The sequence below is a fragment of the Prorops nasuta genome, unplaced genomic scaffold (assembly GCF_024137725.1).
Source record: "Prorops nasuta isolate Cenicafe-Biocafe unplaced genomic scaffold, Cenicafe_Pnas_1.2 PNAS00003, whole genome shotgun sequence".
NCBI classification, from domain to species: domain Eukaryota; kingdom Metazoa; phylum Arthropoda; class Insecta; order Hymenoptera; family Bethylidae; genus Prorops; species Prorops nasuta.
In genome coordinates, this window is record NW_027116800.1 from 11,800,896 (window position 1) to 11,818,421 (window position 17,526).

At 38.9% G+C, this 17,526-nt stretch overlaps 2 protein-coding genes across 2 annotated transcripts; one reads left to right on the forward strand and one right to left on the reverse strand.

The window, feature by feature from the left end:
• Positions 1–463: 463 nt before the first annotated feature.
• LOC136785758 (probable ribonuclease ZC3H12D) lies at positions 464–13,736 on the forward strand. The gene is made up of 7 exons (XM_066747009.1): positions 464–990; positions 9,251–9,488; positions 9,590–10,061; positions 10,174–10,459; positions 10,539–10,878; positions 10,967–11,240; positions 11,354–13,736. Exons 1-7 carry the CDS (start codon positions 973–975, stop codon positions 11,706–11,708), a joined length of 1,983 nt encoding a protein of 660 aa, XP_066603106.1. The 5' UTR covers positions 464–972; the 3' UTR covers positions 11,709–13,736.
• Positions 13,737–13,827: 91 nt separating this feature from the next.
• Positions 13,828–17,127, reverse strand: Usp16-45 (ubiquitin specific protease 16/45). The gene is made up of 9 exons (XM_066747008.1): positions 17,011–17,127; positions 16,783–16,950; positions 16,485–16,706; positions 16,139–16,401; positions 15,864–16,063; positions 14,983–15,776; positions 14,643–14,912; positions 14,381–14,553; positions 13,828–14,296 (listed from the first exon to the last, which is right to left on the reverse strand). Exons 1-9 carry the CDS (start codon positions 17,026–17,028, stop codon positions 14,224–14,226), a joined length of 2,181 nt encoding a protein of 726 aa, XP_066603105.1. The 5' UTR covers positions 17,029–17,127; the 3' UTR covers positions 13,828–14,223.
• Between the last annotated feature and the right edge of the window lie 399 nt (positions 17,128–17,526).

Here is a 17,526-nt window from a genome sequence, read left to right on the forward strand (position 1 = left end):
CGACATTTCAATAGAGCTCGGCTGCTGAATGCTCGCCCATTCGTTTCAGAGCGGAGATTGAGATCATTATCGACGGCGATGCTGTCAACAAACAGTGCGTCGTCGTAATAATGTTAAGGACAGTCGTGCATCGGATAAATTACGAGAAACTGCACTTGTTGTTCCCAACTTCCCAAATGGCTTGGTTAAGCATTTCCATCTGCGTTTAGCCAGGACAATCGGCCTATGTTATTTCTTCCGCTTCGATAAATAAATAAAAGAAAAAGATTTAAGAACAATAAAACATTTTTTGGTAATTCGAATTTAGCGCCGATCATTCTAACGAGTCGACAGTACTGACATGACGATACACGTAACAGTGGCGCTTCGGGAGAGTTCGGTTGATTCCGTGTATAGTCAGGTGGAGGGGTGGGGCAGTGACGTCGTCGCTCTCGCGAGTCGCGTCGCGAATGAAGCGCCCCTCGTTCTCCATTCACTCGTTGGCCGTTACCGTGACTGGATCGGATGTTACCGACGATCCTCGTCGATTCTACGTCTCCGGTCTCCCCGCCTGTTTTGCATCCCGAAAAGTAGCGAATTCGCCCGGACGATCCCGAGAACTCGAATGCTCTGTGCCTCTAACGGGATACCGGAAAGTGACGCGGGAAAAGCACATCCGTTATTCGAAATTAAGTCAGAGCTTCGTTTACATCCTATTTTCATCGTGAAAACTAACGTGTGAACCTAAAAATTGTGTATCCCTTTTCCCTACGAACAAATTTGATTTCTTTCTTCGTTTACCGTTCAAATTCACGCGAATCCTTTGCATTTTCAGCGTGTATCACTCTGTGTCGTTGCAGCAACGGAGAAGCTCTGTAGTTTGGTGAAGTGGAATAAGAAAAATTGCTATGCGCTAGTCGAAAATTATGTGAAAGTGGTCTCGTCTGGTTCTACTGGCAGGTTTTACCACTGGATCGTGCAACGAAATTGGAAATGACGGTTGCTGGAAAGGTGAATATATTTCTCTGCCTTGGATAATTACGTAAAGCGCGTTTCCATATTTATCTTTCTCTCTGCCGGTTTAGCGAATTGCAATGAAAAAGAACTCTTTCTATGTATTTTAGGTACAAAGATCCACGTTTTGGTAATAAAAGTGGGCAGTGAGAGTTTTTGTCGTTCTTAAAAAGACTCTCGATATCTCTGACGTCGGAGATAATAAATATGGAAAATGAACTGTGAATGATATGGGACGACGAAACCAGTGAGTTTTCCGGAGGTCAACGGACTATTACGATCTTCGATTGACAGTCATTGATCGTAATCAGATCCGAGAAATGAATCGTATAATCCTGATCGTTGTAGCGAGGATTATGCTGATCGACCTTTGCAATGAAACTGCTCTTTTGCGGCTTCTCACAGTAGTAATAGAAGACTAATAATATGAAAGATTACAGCTTCAAATCAAAACTACACGATTTAGTATTGATATCAAGATATTCTTCACTATCGCCTTAATTCAATTTGCAATAAAAATTTCACTTTTAACCAATATTATTGTCGTAATAAAAAAACTTACTTTTCTACAACAACAATAAGATCGATTTTGGATCGGTAAAAAATTTCTCGGTAATATTCAGACAAGGGCCGAGGCTTCTTTATTGACTGGGAGCCTCCAAGGAAATTCAGTGTGCGTGAGTGTGTGTATATTTGTGTGCGTTTAACGACCTGAAATGAGACGAATCTTTTGCGTCTTGCCGGATGTAAAAACGTTTCATTCCACTGGCGATCCTAGACTCGCCTGAAGTCCTTCGATACTCGTTCTGCCGGTTGCTTCAAATATTCTCCACTCCTGTTAAACCTTAGGCTTTTTTCTCTTCGTCCATTCTCCTCCCAACGATTTTTATCGCTAGAATCCCTTGTTTTTCCCTCATCCCCCCTCCCTTTCCCCTTTTGCCAGAAGCATTAAGCATTTCAATTCCCTCTCTAAATCCTTCGATCCTTTCGACGCGTGGGTGTTGAAGCGAACAGGAACACAATTCGTGCTCGTTATCCAAGATAATTAATAAATTTCTCATGCACTCTTCGATAAAGATCGATATATCGTTCGACGCTAACGCCACCCGCCATCCGATCGGCCGATCCAACTAACCTCACTTTTTCAAAACGTAAATTTCTAGGATCTCGAAACACGGGTGAGTCACGAGTTACAAAAGTATCAAAGAACTGTGCTTGTGTTTGTGTTTAGGACGAGAGGAGAGGGGGAAGCGTCGGGGAAGAAATAGAAATGTATGGGTTTATCGGGAGATTGTTGAGAACGGCTTTGAGGGGTAATCTCATGGCGTGATGCTACGAGGCGTAATCGCAGTGACGTTAAACGAGTCTATAATTATCCAGCCGATTAGCTGTCATCCGGTTTACATCGAATCGTCACTCGGCAAGTCGTTCGCTAATTGGTTGCCCGATGCGCCGATAACAACGGTAAACGGGGTCCGAGTTCATCCACTTTGCAATACCACGCAATTCCAATCGTCATTCTTCAACGTTTTTACATAATCGACTCCCCCCATCCTCACCTCTTCTACTCCTCCTCCTCCCTCTCCCTCTCTACTTCCCCCACTCCGCGAATTCTGTGTCCCCGCTCCCCCCACTCCTTCTCGCCATCCACGGCTCTGCCTCAACCGGATTCGGTTATTTATTTCACCGATTATAGAGATTCCATGGACTATATTTCCACATTAATCACATCTTCATTTATTAATATTATTCCATTCCTCCCTAAATCTCAATATTCCACTCTCTCGTTACTCCAAATCCATCCTTCCACAATAATAGCCAGATTTTCCGAAATTCTCGAAATTCCAAACGATGAAAACATAAACACAGGACGAATTCCATGAATGGATGATAAATATACTTGGTGTTTTCTTTGTTTTTCTTCTCTCTCGTGTCACGTACCCCTGCTTTATGTATACTGTATCACAATTATGATGTTCCTCGACTGAAATCTGCACTACGACGTCACGCTGGCTTCTCGTTCGATTTCTATCTGTTGTTTTTTTGCCCACGAGTCCCACTTGTGTGTTTGTTTTACCAAACTGTACTTTCTCCCGGGACTGCGACGCGCGCAGCCACAGTTTCATTGAAATTCATTCATTCAACGAATTCGTCGAGCGAGCCTCGAGCCTGAAATTATTTATGCTGCTTGATTTCGCACGAGAAAATTGGATTCAACGATGGTGTCCCTGTCGATCTTATCGGTACTCGCCGCTTTCGTTATGCCAGCTCCTCGGTCCTCTCTCGTCTCTCTTTATCTCCACCGCTTTTTTCCTCTATGAATGAAAAACGTTCGAATCGGTCAGTGTCGCAACGCATCCCAAGCGATCTCTAAGAGGGTCCCCGATTCCGACTCGTTTTTAAAACACTTCCGTTTACGTAAGCGGGACGAGTTTTTACGACTCTTTCATAAACCAACTAATTTTTTTTCATCGCATTTCTGCCACGAGGGTCTCTTGCTCATGTTTAATCAAGCAGGTCGATCCGTCCTGCAATAATTCACCATTCGACACTGTGTTTTTAACAATTACATCGATGATTCGTTGATATTACCCGGGGCCATTTTTCCTAGAAAATCTTTGCTGAATGAGCCGTTCATTTTCTATTTTTTTCTTTTATGAAATAAATTTTCTTTTTTCATTTTGTCCACCATGAGCATCTCGTGCTCATGTTTAAGCGATCAGGCCAATCCGCTTTGCAATAATTTATCGATCAAGTCGGTATTTTTAGGAATTTTAACAAAATTGTTCACGATAATATTTTGTCTATTGCTAATTACCGGGTGAAAATAGAATTTTTCAAGATTAGTGGAAAATATACGTAACAGTGTAAATGATTTTTCCAGGGAAAGTTCGGAAAATAAAGCATCAATTTTTCATCTTTTCTTTCACAAAGTAACTAATTTTAGTCTGGCTACATCGTGGATTAATGAATTCTACCAAATATTTAATAATATAATTAACATTTTATCAATTGTTTATTACGAATTAAAATTTGAATTTTACACGATTAATGTAAAGTAAGCAAGATTTATTGTATCCCAGACATGATCGTAAAACGCAATTTTTCCAGAGAAAGTTCGGAAAACGGAGCATGAATTTTCTAGTCTTTTCATTCATAAAGTAATTTTTTTCAGCTTATGTACTACAATGTACTCATGTGTAATCAATCAGGCTAATCTGTCCAGCAATAATTATCAATCAAGTCCGTGTCTTTGTACAAGAATTTTCTCAAATATTTGTGAACAATGATATTTGATCAATTGTTTATTACGAGTTAAAAATAGAATTTTACACGTTTGATGGAGAGTAAGCGAGGTCTATCGTATATGCCAGGCATGTTCGTAGAGTGCCATTTTCCTAGAGAAAGTTCGGAAAAGGAGGCGTCAATTTTCCAAAGAAAGTTCTCTCCCGTGAACTTTCTCTCTACGGCCCTGGGAAGATTCTCTCACGAGACTGGTTTCTGGCTCGTCATTGTATCCGAAATTTACCCCCCTTTCCACGCGGATTCGTCACTAAATATAACCCAAACTGGTTCCTGTGCTAGAGCTCGCATTTACCTCCATTCATTTCTCTTCTTTTTATCCTCTCCCCTCTCCCCCTTTCCCTCCTTATATTTTACCAACATCCCATCATTCTGCAATCGACCAATTTTCGCAAAAAACTCCTCTCCTATTCAACTCTATATTTTCAACTTGCTAAGAATTTTCTAAATTTTTTCAACATGATCACAAATTAATTAATTTTTTTTGGTAAAAAGCACTATTTTTTATTACTAGTTTTAGCTTTCTAGCATTTTTTTTTTAATATTAAACGTAATGCCGAATACAAAATGTTCTTTTTTAGTAATTTAGTAAATTTAAAACTTTAAGGGGATTGTTTTGAAATTTCGACTTATCGTTGTTGTTTTTATTAGAACAATAACGCGATTACTGTTTGATAGTGGGAGCCGTTTCTCCCTCTATTACTACTATATATAGCATACTACTTCCGGATGTGACTCTTGCCACGGAGAAGTCACTTCGGGGTCGTAGTCGTGCCGATCAATTCCGGTATCGACGATATCCGGGATTCTTCCACGCCAGACCCACTTTGCGAATAATTCCAGCGGCTCTGCGATTAATTATTGAGAAAAATTGCAATATGCTCATTTCCCCCTAATTTCCTTATAATTCGTACCGGATGTGCGATTGATTCGTATATTTAATCCGGAGAAATGGTTCTAAAGAGAAAATATAAACATTAAATCCAGTCGTTGGTTAAAAGTTTAGAGTTTACTAGAATTTTCTATTCGCTGCATCCTATTGGCCAATCAAATTTAGGAAAACATGGAGACCTCGTTCTGTTAGCCAAGAATGCCTCTTAGTTGAAATAAAGTACTTGAAATTACAAATTTTTAGAACCTAATAACTTTTTATTTATAGCAAGTGTACTTGTATTATTTTGCAATTTTTCTATTAATCGCACACCCTGCATATAATTATAAAGCTTCATTAATAGGATCGCTAAGTCTGCTGTTACATCACTCGATTATTTCGTAGATTATAATCAGTCGTGAAAACTGAAGATTCGCGGTATTGCTGGTCGCGTTTGGGAAGGCGTGGTGCGTTAAAAGGCGGATTCTCGACACACTTAGCAAGGGAACCGGGCCGTGCGCGCGTTTCTATGATTAATGCCAGCCGATCGGCTCTGTCCACTTTGCGCGTGAAAGGCCAGAAAACGCCGGCACTATCGACTACCCAACCCGGAAGCCCCTCTCAAACATTAACGCTCAAATCGTACTTAGCCTGTTCTTGCGAATCATTCGCTTCTATCGAGATTTCGTGTCTCTCCATTTATTTAATTTCAATATTTCTTTTTTGCAAATATTTTCTTCCCTCGCTTTAGTTTGCGCTAGAATCTTCCACGATTAAAACTGACTTCGCTACTGAGCTTGCGTTAAGTCGATTGACAATATTGGTTATCGATTTGAATTCTGTTATTTTAATTTTATCCGCTTTTTATTTAACGATTTTTTGCTCCATTCGAGCATGCGCTAGTATTTTTCTCTTCTATTATTAAAACTGTCCTTACTAATATACTCGTACTGGGTCAATTTGATCGTTGTTAATTTAATTTTAACTATTTTTTTAGTAAATGTGAATATTCTTTTCCTCGTTCGAGCTTGCACTGGTATATTCTACGAATAAAGCTCTAGTGATCGAAAATACCAACTCAGTAAGCGCAAAGCTTGAGAAGATGCTATGTGTGCGTTAGGTGACGAAACTTAGCAAATATTTCCGTACAATCGCGGAGTAAAGCTGACACTAAGGCGGAAAATCTATTTTCGATTATTACCCTCTCGTATTTACCGTGCGCTATGGTAACTGACGATTACGCGAACGAACTAGCAATAGTCAGACTCGCGACCCGGAACTTTCAGAAGCCGCCATATTTGCTAGGGAAAGTCGATCGCCGGATTTCCTCGCAGCTCCTCCAGCCATTACCGATTTAACTATCGATATACTCGTATCTATCAAAATTTCCCTTCATTTTAGTGCGCGTATGGATGGCACGAAAATCAATTGAAATTCCACCCACGTCGCTATATTCGTTTAAAAATATAACGTATGCATTGGAGAATCACTTATTCACTTAATTATTGAAAACAGCATTGAATAATTTTAAACCAAAAAATATTTGTAATTTTTTATTCTCCCCTTCAGTCCAATTTATCATGTTTTTTTATTTATACGAATTGGAATTCGTTATTTAATGGAAAAATCGATCGTCCGGTTTAATTGGATCGCATCAATGATCAGCGATGTTTTCCAGCAATTATTTCATTAATGGAGAGGATAGGACCGATCGAATGGAGAAATTCATTAACGCCATTAATTAAATTACGACGATCGGTGGAAATATCTCTTGGTAATTACAGGGAATGAATGGGGATTGGCTGGTATCTCCGTTTACATTTTTTCCCGCGGTTACTTTCGCGCAGGCTCACATCCGTGTTTGCAGGTTATTGCGTAGCGTGCGCACGCACCAACATTTCGTGCGCATGCGCGTTTCCATCGCTTTAAAGCTCTCCCGCTTTTCAGTCGGTGCACGCTTCGCGTGCATGCTTCAGAATTTACAGAGGTTAGCTTTAGTTGCATCAAACTGTATATACTTACAAATGCAGGTGTGATAGAAATTTTTAGAGCTTTTAATATTATTAAGAAACATTTCCACTTGCTACGTTCGATCATATCGATCGCCTGCGTGTAATTTGTTCGCAAGCAGCGTAACCTACAAACAAAAACAGCGATTCGAACATTTTCGCGCAACGTTCTTTTGATTCATTTTCTGAAAAGTGACAGGTTGATTATAAATATGTGTAAAAGGAATTCTTGGATTTTTAAACACTACAAAAGATTTTCAATGGTCTCAAGATTATTAATGGTAGTTTCGTGTTATGCACGAAGGATTTTCACTCTTGCAAAGTACACGCGCATGCGTCTTTCGATTCGCTTAAAAGCACTCGCGCTTTTCTCTACAACGACCTATACACTAATTACTCGCACATGGCCTGTAAAGATTGAAGATTCCAATTAAGCTACTGTGGTTAAAAGAAATTTTTTATGAATTAAAATATAACAAATATAAATAAAAATCGGTAAAGTGTTAAAACACTATTCATGCTTTTCAAAAGAGACACGCGCACTGACGGAGATTTCAAAGAGTCACGCACGCATTCGCACACGCCTATAAACGCGCGCATTAAAACACGCACGGTTACGCTAGATCCGGGACTGGTGGGCGACCACGCAAGGTTGCTCGGGAGATTAATCGCGGCCGCGAAATCCTAAGCGTTTTGGCTCACGAACACTCTCAGGATCCTCTTCTTCCTATCTCCTTCTACATTTCTCTCTTCTCTCTTCGCTCGTCTTCAGGATTCTCCTTCGAATAGCTATATTACCTTCCTTTTACACTAAAAATTCACAGCTCCTTTTCACCGATTTTTCAATTATTCCTCCAAGATTCATTGATACTTTATGTGAAGAGTGATACTCGCTAGGTCCACTTTGATTGATCCTGGATCGCCCCCCCCCCCCCCCTCTTCCAAGCTACTTTCACCCGAACCTCCGTTAAAGGCTACATCCGCTAACCTGACAGCAGATCTATGTCCCGTTTACACGTCGTTTTTCGAGCAAAGAATCACCTTCGAAAAGACACGAAATTTCTTACCCCAATCGAGGTTTGTTGATTAAAAAAAAAAGGAAACATTTCTTTAGGGATCAAAGTTCAGTCGACTATTCAATAGTCAGCCTGAGAATCTATATCTTGTTTACACGTCGTTTCTCGAGCAAAAGATCACCTTCGAATAGATACGAAATTTCTTACCCCGATCGAGACTCGCTAATTAAAAAAAAGAAAACATTTCTTTAGGGTTCAAAGTTCAGTCGACTATTCAACAGTCAACCTGAGAGTCTATATCTTGTTTACACGTCGTTTCTCAAGCAAAACATTACCTCCGAAGGGACACGAAATTTCTTACCTCGATAGAGACTCGTGAATTTTTTTACAAACAAGTCCTCTTAGATCCAAAGTTCACTCGAGTTTTCGATGATAAATCAGAGTGGTCGTGATTTCTTTGCGAGTTTTTTTCTTACTTTAATAAAGCAGGCGCAATATATTACCGGGATAATCATACGGTGCCCTCGCCAGGGTACAATGGCGCGAGTTATCTGCAGCCCACGCGGCAGATTCCGAAAAATTTCACTGCGAGGATTCTGCGTGTGCATTTGCGTGCATTCACGTGCGTGTAGCTATAAATCCGCGAGTCGTTATTTACTGCCTCCTACCCCACCACTTTCTCTTCTTCCCTGCAAAATCCCCCCCCCCCTTTTCTACCACCTTGTTTCCTCATCTTCTTCCACTTTATTTTCCTTCACCAAAACATTCTTCCTGCGATGTCCATTTTTTTAATGCTCTACGTACCCATTTCTGGTTCTCCAAGCCCGATCGTTGGTATCCTTCGCGATGTTGATATCTTATTGATAAGATCACGAGATACCTCACCCTTGTGCAAGGATTGTACCCAATGGGAACACTCCTCCCTATTTTATGGCAAACGCAAATTATGCTAGCTTTGACTTTTTTTAATGTAATTTTTAATAAATCCCGTTTATTGGTGTGGTAACTGTAATAATTTAATTTTAGAGAATAGTTAATGATATTGATGATTTTTTCAGAGGTATGTGGACTGCACAGTGCTGGGAGCAGGTAACACAGCGGAAGCCGAGGATTCGTCATACGACAGCGACTACGAGGCTGAGGATTCTCTTAGCACAACGACAGTGCACGCACAGCTGGAGCCGCAGGTCTCGACCTCCTTACATTCTGACGTATCTCGAACGACCTCGGACACCCTGGCTGCGGAATTTGCGGAGTATGTCACCGTCCAAGGGCCCTCGGCCACCCAGGATCCTGGTAAAAACCTATTTTATATTAATCTCGTTTTTACTCTTTTCTATATATTCTATTGTATAATTTTATTGATAATATTGATTCTATTTTGGCATTATTTGTAGGGTACACGGCTAGAGTGGAGTTTGCACTGAAATTAGGCTATACGGAGAAACTGGTACAGGCAGCGTTGCAAAAACTGGGCCCAGATCCAGGTCAAAACGAACTGTTGGCGGAACTGATCAAACTGGGAGCGAGCTGTTCACCAAAACTGATGGATGGTCCTGAGGAGGATGGCCTTTTAGATGGCGAATTGTCGGTAGACGAGGGCGGAGGAACGCAATTGACCAGTGCAGCTCTCAGACCTGTCGTTATTGATGGCAGCAACGTCGCCATGAGTCATGGGAATAAGGAAATTTTCTCCTGTAGGGGGATCAAGATTTGCGTTGATTGGTTCAGGGCCAGGGGACACAGGGAAATCACGGTATTCGTTCCTAAGTGGAGGAAGGAGGCATCCAGACCAGATAATCCCATTGCGGATCAAGAAATTCTTGGAGAACTGGAAAGGGACAGACTCCTTGTATTCACTCCCTCGAGGTTAATATTACAAATTTATAATTTTTTAATTACGTGCAAAAAATGTTCGATCTCTCTAGTTATATTGATTAGAGAGATTCAAAGATTTTATTATACATAATACAAATTTCAGGCTGGTAGGTGGTAAACGTATGGTCTGTTACGACGATCGGTACATATTGAGATTGGCAGCAGAGTTAAACGGCATCGTTGTAAGCAATGATAACTACAGAGACTTGGCGCAAGAGAGTCCTGAGTTTCGAAGGGTTGTAGAAGAAAGGATACTCATGTACACCTTTGTCAGCGATCGATTCATGCCGCCGGACGATCCCCTTGGCAGGAGTGGACCAACTTTGGAGAACTTTTTGAGAATTGGACCAAGGAAACTGGACCCTGCCCAACCATGTCCATATGCAAAGGTAATTTCGACAAAAATGAACCAAAGATTATATTTAGTATATAATCAAAGTCATCACAATTAATCTTGATATATTTTAGAAATGCACCTATGGGAATAAGTGTAAATTCCGTCATCCTGAGAGAGGTCCACATCCGCACAAATCTGTAACTGAAAGGCTGGTGGAACATGCGCAACGTCATCTGCAAGCACGTGGTCCAAGTCTAAGCTTGCCTTTACCAGCAACAACTTCAGCTTGTGTGATGACCTCTCAGCATCCTCCACTTTGCAAAGCGAGGTCCGCTGTGCCACCCAGCATTATTCACCAATCATTGTCATCCGTCCCAAAAAGTAGATCAGTCGAGAATGTTACTTCTGATCTATCCAATACTAGTCCTCAAATGTATACACACAAAATATCACCTACGCACGGTGCTCAAGGTGCGATACTTATTATTTCTAATAATGTTTTACCCATTTGTTCCACTGAATGATCGATACATTTATCGTTGATCATTAATGATTGCAGGATACCAGTCCCCGAATGGTCCAGTTGGCTGGGTAGCGCCACGAATAGCAAATGCAGAACCAGAGCCCGCTAATATGCACCGGAAACTACAGAGACAACTGACCTTGAATCCTGCTTGCGACCCAAGACTGTACCAACTGAGGAGATACCACCAACAACAGAATCCGCAACAGCAAGTTCCACAAACAATCGTCAGTCCATCGCATTCCACTCTTCAACACAGGCCACTTACGAGACACGCCAGCAACGAGTCTTCTTATCCAATGAATATGAAGTAATCACGTTTACAAAATTGGATTATTTAAATACTTGCCTACTTCTCTGACTCATTAAGTAATTCAATCAATGTAATTTATGTATAATATTATTTACTTTTTTTCTTATTAGCTGGGAACATCCTGATCGTTTGCAACATCATCAACACGTGACAAGAATAGCCTCAGCACCAGATTCGTACAGAGCATGGCCTCCAGTATCAACTACGGGTCTTGTTGCACCTTCCCGTGCTCAGCGATTGGGTGCATCGGATCCCCAGCTGAATTTACTGCCTTCGCCGCCGTCATCTGCTGCTTTGCATTCACCTTGGGGTACACAGGCACAGGACGCACGGAGACGTCTGCATTATCATCTAGCTAACATCTTCCCTGAGGAACAAGTTCAAGCGGCTATGGCTCTAAATCCTCATGAAACTGATCCTCAACAAATTTGCGCCGCTATCTTATCCATGTTCCCTAAAAATTAAGATACTCTCAGCGGGTAAATGTTTTGCAGGAAGTAAATCTTACTAATTCATTGGTAAAAGCTCCTAAAAATGTCCATATTTGGTATTAGAAACTCATTCAAGTTAGAAATTTAGAATCTTTCCATAAATCTTATCTATTGAGCCACATTTATCTTAAAACAGCAATAAGGCTAAAGTTTTACAAAATACTTATTGAAGATTTGTAAGCCAGTATACCGTATATCTAGACGAACCCCAAATTTAATTTGCCGTATAAGTTTTGCCTTGGATCCATTTATCTTAGGCGAAAGGGATATTATTAGATTGATAGCTCTCTATGAGAGCGAACATGGATAAAGATAAAATGTCATTGAGCTTAGTTGATATATTTCTCCGTTGAAAGATCTCCGAGATCCGGACCTTTCTGCGAGATATCATTAAGTTCAGTGACCTTCATAGGGCCAAAATGTTAAAGAAATCATGTCTGTTAACGAAGTCTTGTAAATATTAATCTCCGTTGAGAATGTATATTTTTTCCGTCGATACGATCAGAAACGTCTGCATGATTTCATTACGAAAAAGTCAAAGAATTCTCGTGAATGGGATATAGTGCAGACGTTTTATTTTCCTTTGTTTTCCACAAAATGCGAGTATCGCAAATGCGTATTCCCCCTACTAGCCGTTTAATGGCCAGTTCTGAGATGGAGAACGCTATTTAATCGACGTTTTACCGGTCACTGTTTCAATTGTTATTGTACCAGACTTTCACTATTTTTTTTTAAGGAGAAACATTGTTCCTTCGCGAAGTTTTCGCTTCAAGATCGGTAAAACTCTGTTTGCCAAAAATGCATGGAAAAATCCTGACGGACCTGGGCATTATATTTGTGGATTAAGTGAAACAAGAAGATAAAATATTGTCTGCCACAACAATTTTTAAGGTGGTAATTTCTACATTATCTGTTCTTTCTTTAATTATAAAAACGAACGTTGTGTATGTCTAACGGCTCACATTGAGCCGTTTGACATTTTTCGGAATGGCACTGCGTCTTTAATGTGTGCATGTGAGAAAGAGAGGGTTGGGGGGGGGGGGGGGGGGAATGAATAAACCAAGATGGAAAAAAATTGTTCTTCACTTACGTTGCATTTTGTTTCTAAACAGTTTTCATTGAACGATTCGCGTTACACGATTGTGTAACTTTCTTTACGCAGTGCCATTTTTGCGGCTGTGAACCACATGGAAAGCCTGTGCGACATGTGCAAATAACAGTTTAATAGAAGTTGCTCGAGTTCGTATAGCAATTACGTAAATATGTTGTTTATGTCACCTATTGATGAATCGTCATAAAATTATTCAAGTTAAAATTTAAATTTCAGTAACAAATGTTAATTGAATAACGGAAGTAAATAATTGTTACGAATTTGTTGAGGAATTTTTTTGTATGCAATCTAACGAATGATCTAGCAAAATATACTTAACACACCTTGCATTATTACTAAGCACGATTATTAAAAACAATTGATTATTGGTACATTTATTGGTGTATATTATATTATTCATGGGGACAAATAGGAAACTGATTTGCGCGCGATGTAAATGTTTATGCCAAGCAAATTTTTTGAGAAAATTATACAATTTTCTTCATTGTTTGATATTGAAAAATATAAGATTTTAATATATATGTGGCATATATCCTACATGTCATGTATGTTTACTGGGCAGCCAAATGGCAATACTATGTATTGCCGGACTGAGCTGTAAACTTTTTTTAACTTGTACGTTATATCTAACAAGGAATTGTTGTTTATTATTACAATGACGCATACAGCCAAAAAACTATTAGCTGTAGAGCGTTAGTTCGGTGTATGACGAAAAATATTACAACGTTTAAATTTGTAATAATTTTCACGGATTCATTTAATAACAATCCGTGTTCAGCGTATATTTGATTATTATTATGTTAATATTATATGAAATATTATATCTCGAGTTTGTATCAATGTTATTGCCTATGGATTGCGAAATAAATGTTTTCTTTTCTATTTACATAATTTTTCATTGTAAATAACTATTTACATTATTCACAAATTGATCGACAAAGGTTTAGTAAATAATTCTACTTATACGTAGATCTAGACCAACTACTTATAATGGTAAATTTATTATAAATGCAATCGATTACACACAACGGTTTTATTACACAGCTGGGACAATCATGGCGAAGATCTCTCAGCAGATGCAATATATTTCTTAATTGAGTCAGAGCCGTCAGAGGTATACAGAATTAAGTTAAAATATACTAAAAGTGCCTCTCATCTTAGATTTGGATATAGATGCACTCCAATTCCTTTCTCTATTTACCTATGTTTAGTTTTGCAAAATTATACAATTGAATGGTTGCTAATAGAAAGCCCAGTTAGATAAAAAGTGAGCCCTCCTTAAGCATTTCCAGAAAAAAAATCTAGTCTCGATCCTATATTGTACAAGATATTGCACCAATTTCGTAGGCTTCGCCAGATTTTCGGATATTTTTGGAACTTAAAGAATCCTCTCATAAAACAACATGTACGCTTGTTTTTCAAGTACCGATTCTTCATCAACTTCTGACACCCTGCAAGTTTGATAACGAATTTATACTTGTTTATTTATTGAAATTTATTGTAATATTTTAATAATAAAAATAAAAGATATTTACCAGCAGTCGGAAGCATAGTACCACTTTCCTGGCGGTGGTTCTATCGAATTCGTCGCAGTTGTTTCATCTTCAGAGTCAGAGCTTGAGCTACTAGATCTTTCAGCTGTTTCCTTTTCATCCATCGCCGGTAAAAATGACCAACGCGGGTCATCGGGAGTTAGCGGTTGACGAGACTAAAATTAACAGTTTTATTATTATTATTATTTGTTAGTATATGTCTATCATTACTGCTAGTAATATTATTTCTTTGTTCTGAAAGTACCTTAATATAAGCAACATAGTGACCAGCATGCAACGTGCCACTATGAGCTATAACTCCATAAAGAGAATAAATTCGGGGATGTTTGTATCCTTTGCAGACAGGAGACAAATCCAACATTAAAGGAAACTTTACGTGTTTCGTGACTTTGCGAAAACAATCCCTTTGAGCTTGAAATCGTTTCAAGTGTAATATTAAAACAGCTGGAACTTGGGAAATTAAATATTGTTTTGTATGGGGTGTACAGACTGTTTTTATAGGTGTATCTTTGCTCTGAAATAAAAAAGTTTTTTCTAAAAACAATTAAAAGAATTATCTACTATTGAAGCTGTAAGATAATTACCTTTTTCTCCTTCTTAGTACACGATTCACAACCAACTTTATTACATCCACTCATCAGTTCCAATGCTGTAAATTGATTTAAGCACGACTGTACAGATCTCTCACCTTCATTAGTAGAGTATCTTGTAGGTGATTGATTGGCATTACCAGCGATTCCTAATCTCGATAAACCAGAAGTAATATCACTGAGGCCATTGCACTCGTGATCCTTCCGCGTTTTCTCGGAGTCAGGACTGCCTTGTTCATTATCAACATTATTTCCTTCGTAATTTTCTTTGTTGTTCAATTGTTTCTCCGTGCTATTTAACAATGAAAATCCTGATTCTGGTAAAAGTGGGCCAATAAAGCTGGTCATGACTGGACTGCATGGACTCCCCTTTGAAGCCTCCGAATTGCTGAAGGAGCTCATTGTTGGCATGTCGGGACTAGTGACATCAGAATTTACATCCAAGGAACCTGACAATGATAGTCGAGTTCTGGCTTCTTCGTTTTCCGGACTGCCAGAATTCCATATCCTGTCGGTTTCAGAAGACAATCGTCTCTGTGTTGTATCACCCACGAAAACCTCCGTAGAGTCTCGCTGCTCTGAAGGTGGCCAATTAGCACTGATACTTAAACAATTGTCCTCATTATTACGTTGGACCGATACCAAATCCGTCAGATTTATAACGATCTTCGCTGATGACGTTGGACTTTCAACGATCGATGCTTTCTCCGAACCATAGCCTGATTCACCCATTTCCGGAGCTGGGTCTTCCACTTCGATATTATCCTCTATGTCGGCGTCGCTCTCTTCTATATTAAATGATCGGTAATAATTAAAAAAAAAATTGTATGAATAATTTTCCTTGGGGTTAAATAATACAATTTTCATATTTTTACCTGATTTCTGAACACTACCATTATTATCCTCAGTGTTGCTTTGGTTGTGAGAGTTGCTAGTATTAATATGGTTGTGCTGACGGTTTTTTCTATTTTTTCTTGCAGCTTTTCTTTCTTTCTTTAGTTGATGCTTTGAAGGAGGACTTGAGATACTGTTTCCCATTAAATCAAAAATGTCTCCATAGCCACTGTTTTTTCGTCTAGACAAAGAAACTCTTTAGATTAATTTGTTCTCTACACAGAATCAATATTATTGTTATTCACAAAAGCCTTACTTCATTACTGGAGGTTGAGGTTTGTCAGCCATGATTGGTAAACTCAAATCGAGGAAAGCTTCAGTTCTTTGGGAAATATGATGACAATCCAAACACTCAAGGGTAGAAACCAAAACACCTCTAAAAACTGGCTCAGCACCTAATAGTCTTGCACTAGCTTGACTACCATAAAATTTCACTTGAGACTTTATATTGCTCTCTACACAATCAGGTTTAGTTTTCCCACTTAATCCAACTTCCTTTAAAATTACAGCTTGGTACCTCTGTTAAACAATTGTTTAATGAATATTCTTTAATATAGTAATTTAAATATTATACTGTTATAAATTATTCATTGTATGCTTACTCTAAGATCTTCATTACGAATAATTTCAAGCAATGTTCGGAGCAATTCATGGGAATCGTGTTGACCACCATCAATGCAATGAACAGTTTTCTTTCTATATGCACTGAAGAGGTCTCTGGGATTTAAACTATCCTGACCATTTGAGTTTTGCATTAATTTAAGAGTCTTGCTTAAAACTTCCGTGAACCATCCTATTTTTTCTAAGATTCCCTCTATAGGAGCCTAAAGAAAATGTATGTGATTATATTGTCTTAGAAACTTTTACACAAATGTAAACATTGATTAATATCTTCTGTACCAGTTCAATTTCTTCTTCATTTTCATTAGCTTTGTACTTTCCTCCAGGCAAAACAAACTTCTGGTCTGGTGCTTGCAAGTCATCCAATATCTTGACTAAGAATGGAGTTTGTGCTAAACATTGTAGCACTGAATTGAAGAAACAAGTATTACCTAAATTTCTTAATCCCTACAAAAACATTTAATTTGATAATTTCATTGAGTAAAATTTTAAACCTTTGAAACTTACAGAAACTTTGGTGGCCATATTTATAGTCGTTACTCACACTCATTTCAGACTTGAGGGAACCTCAAGTCGAGTCTACTCGAAATTGAGGGAGCCTCCGTCGGGTCTACCCTGAGGGAGCCTCTGTCCAGTGATGGTAGATTGATGGAGAAATCAGAAGCTGATTCCGTGCGCCACCTATTATGTAAGGAATAAGCGCAGCGTAGCAAAATTGGCTGGTTGGATTTTTAAATGGTAAATAGTAAAGTATGAGACTGATACAAGGACGGGAAGGAAGAAATAATATCAAAAGGTCTATAATTTATAACCATGCTAATGTAATGCTGTCATATACATTTTGATGTTTAGTGTCTAATACTCTTTCCTTCTCTTTTCTTATACGGTTTTGAAAATGCGAGGGTCTTTGTTTATCTTCTAGTCAGAACATTTTTCAAGTTCTGTTTCCTCCTGATAGATGGCGCGAAGAACCAATTGTTCCAACGATTCTAAAAATGGATTATTTTAAGTTTCGGAAGCAGG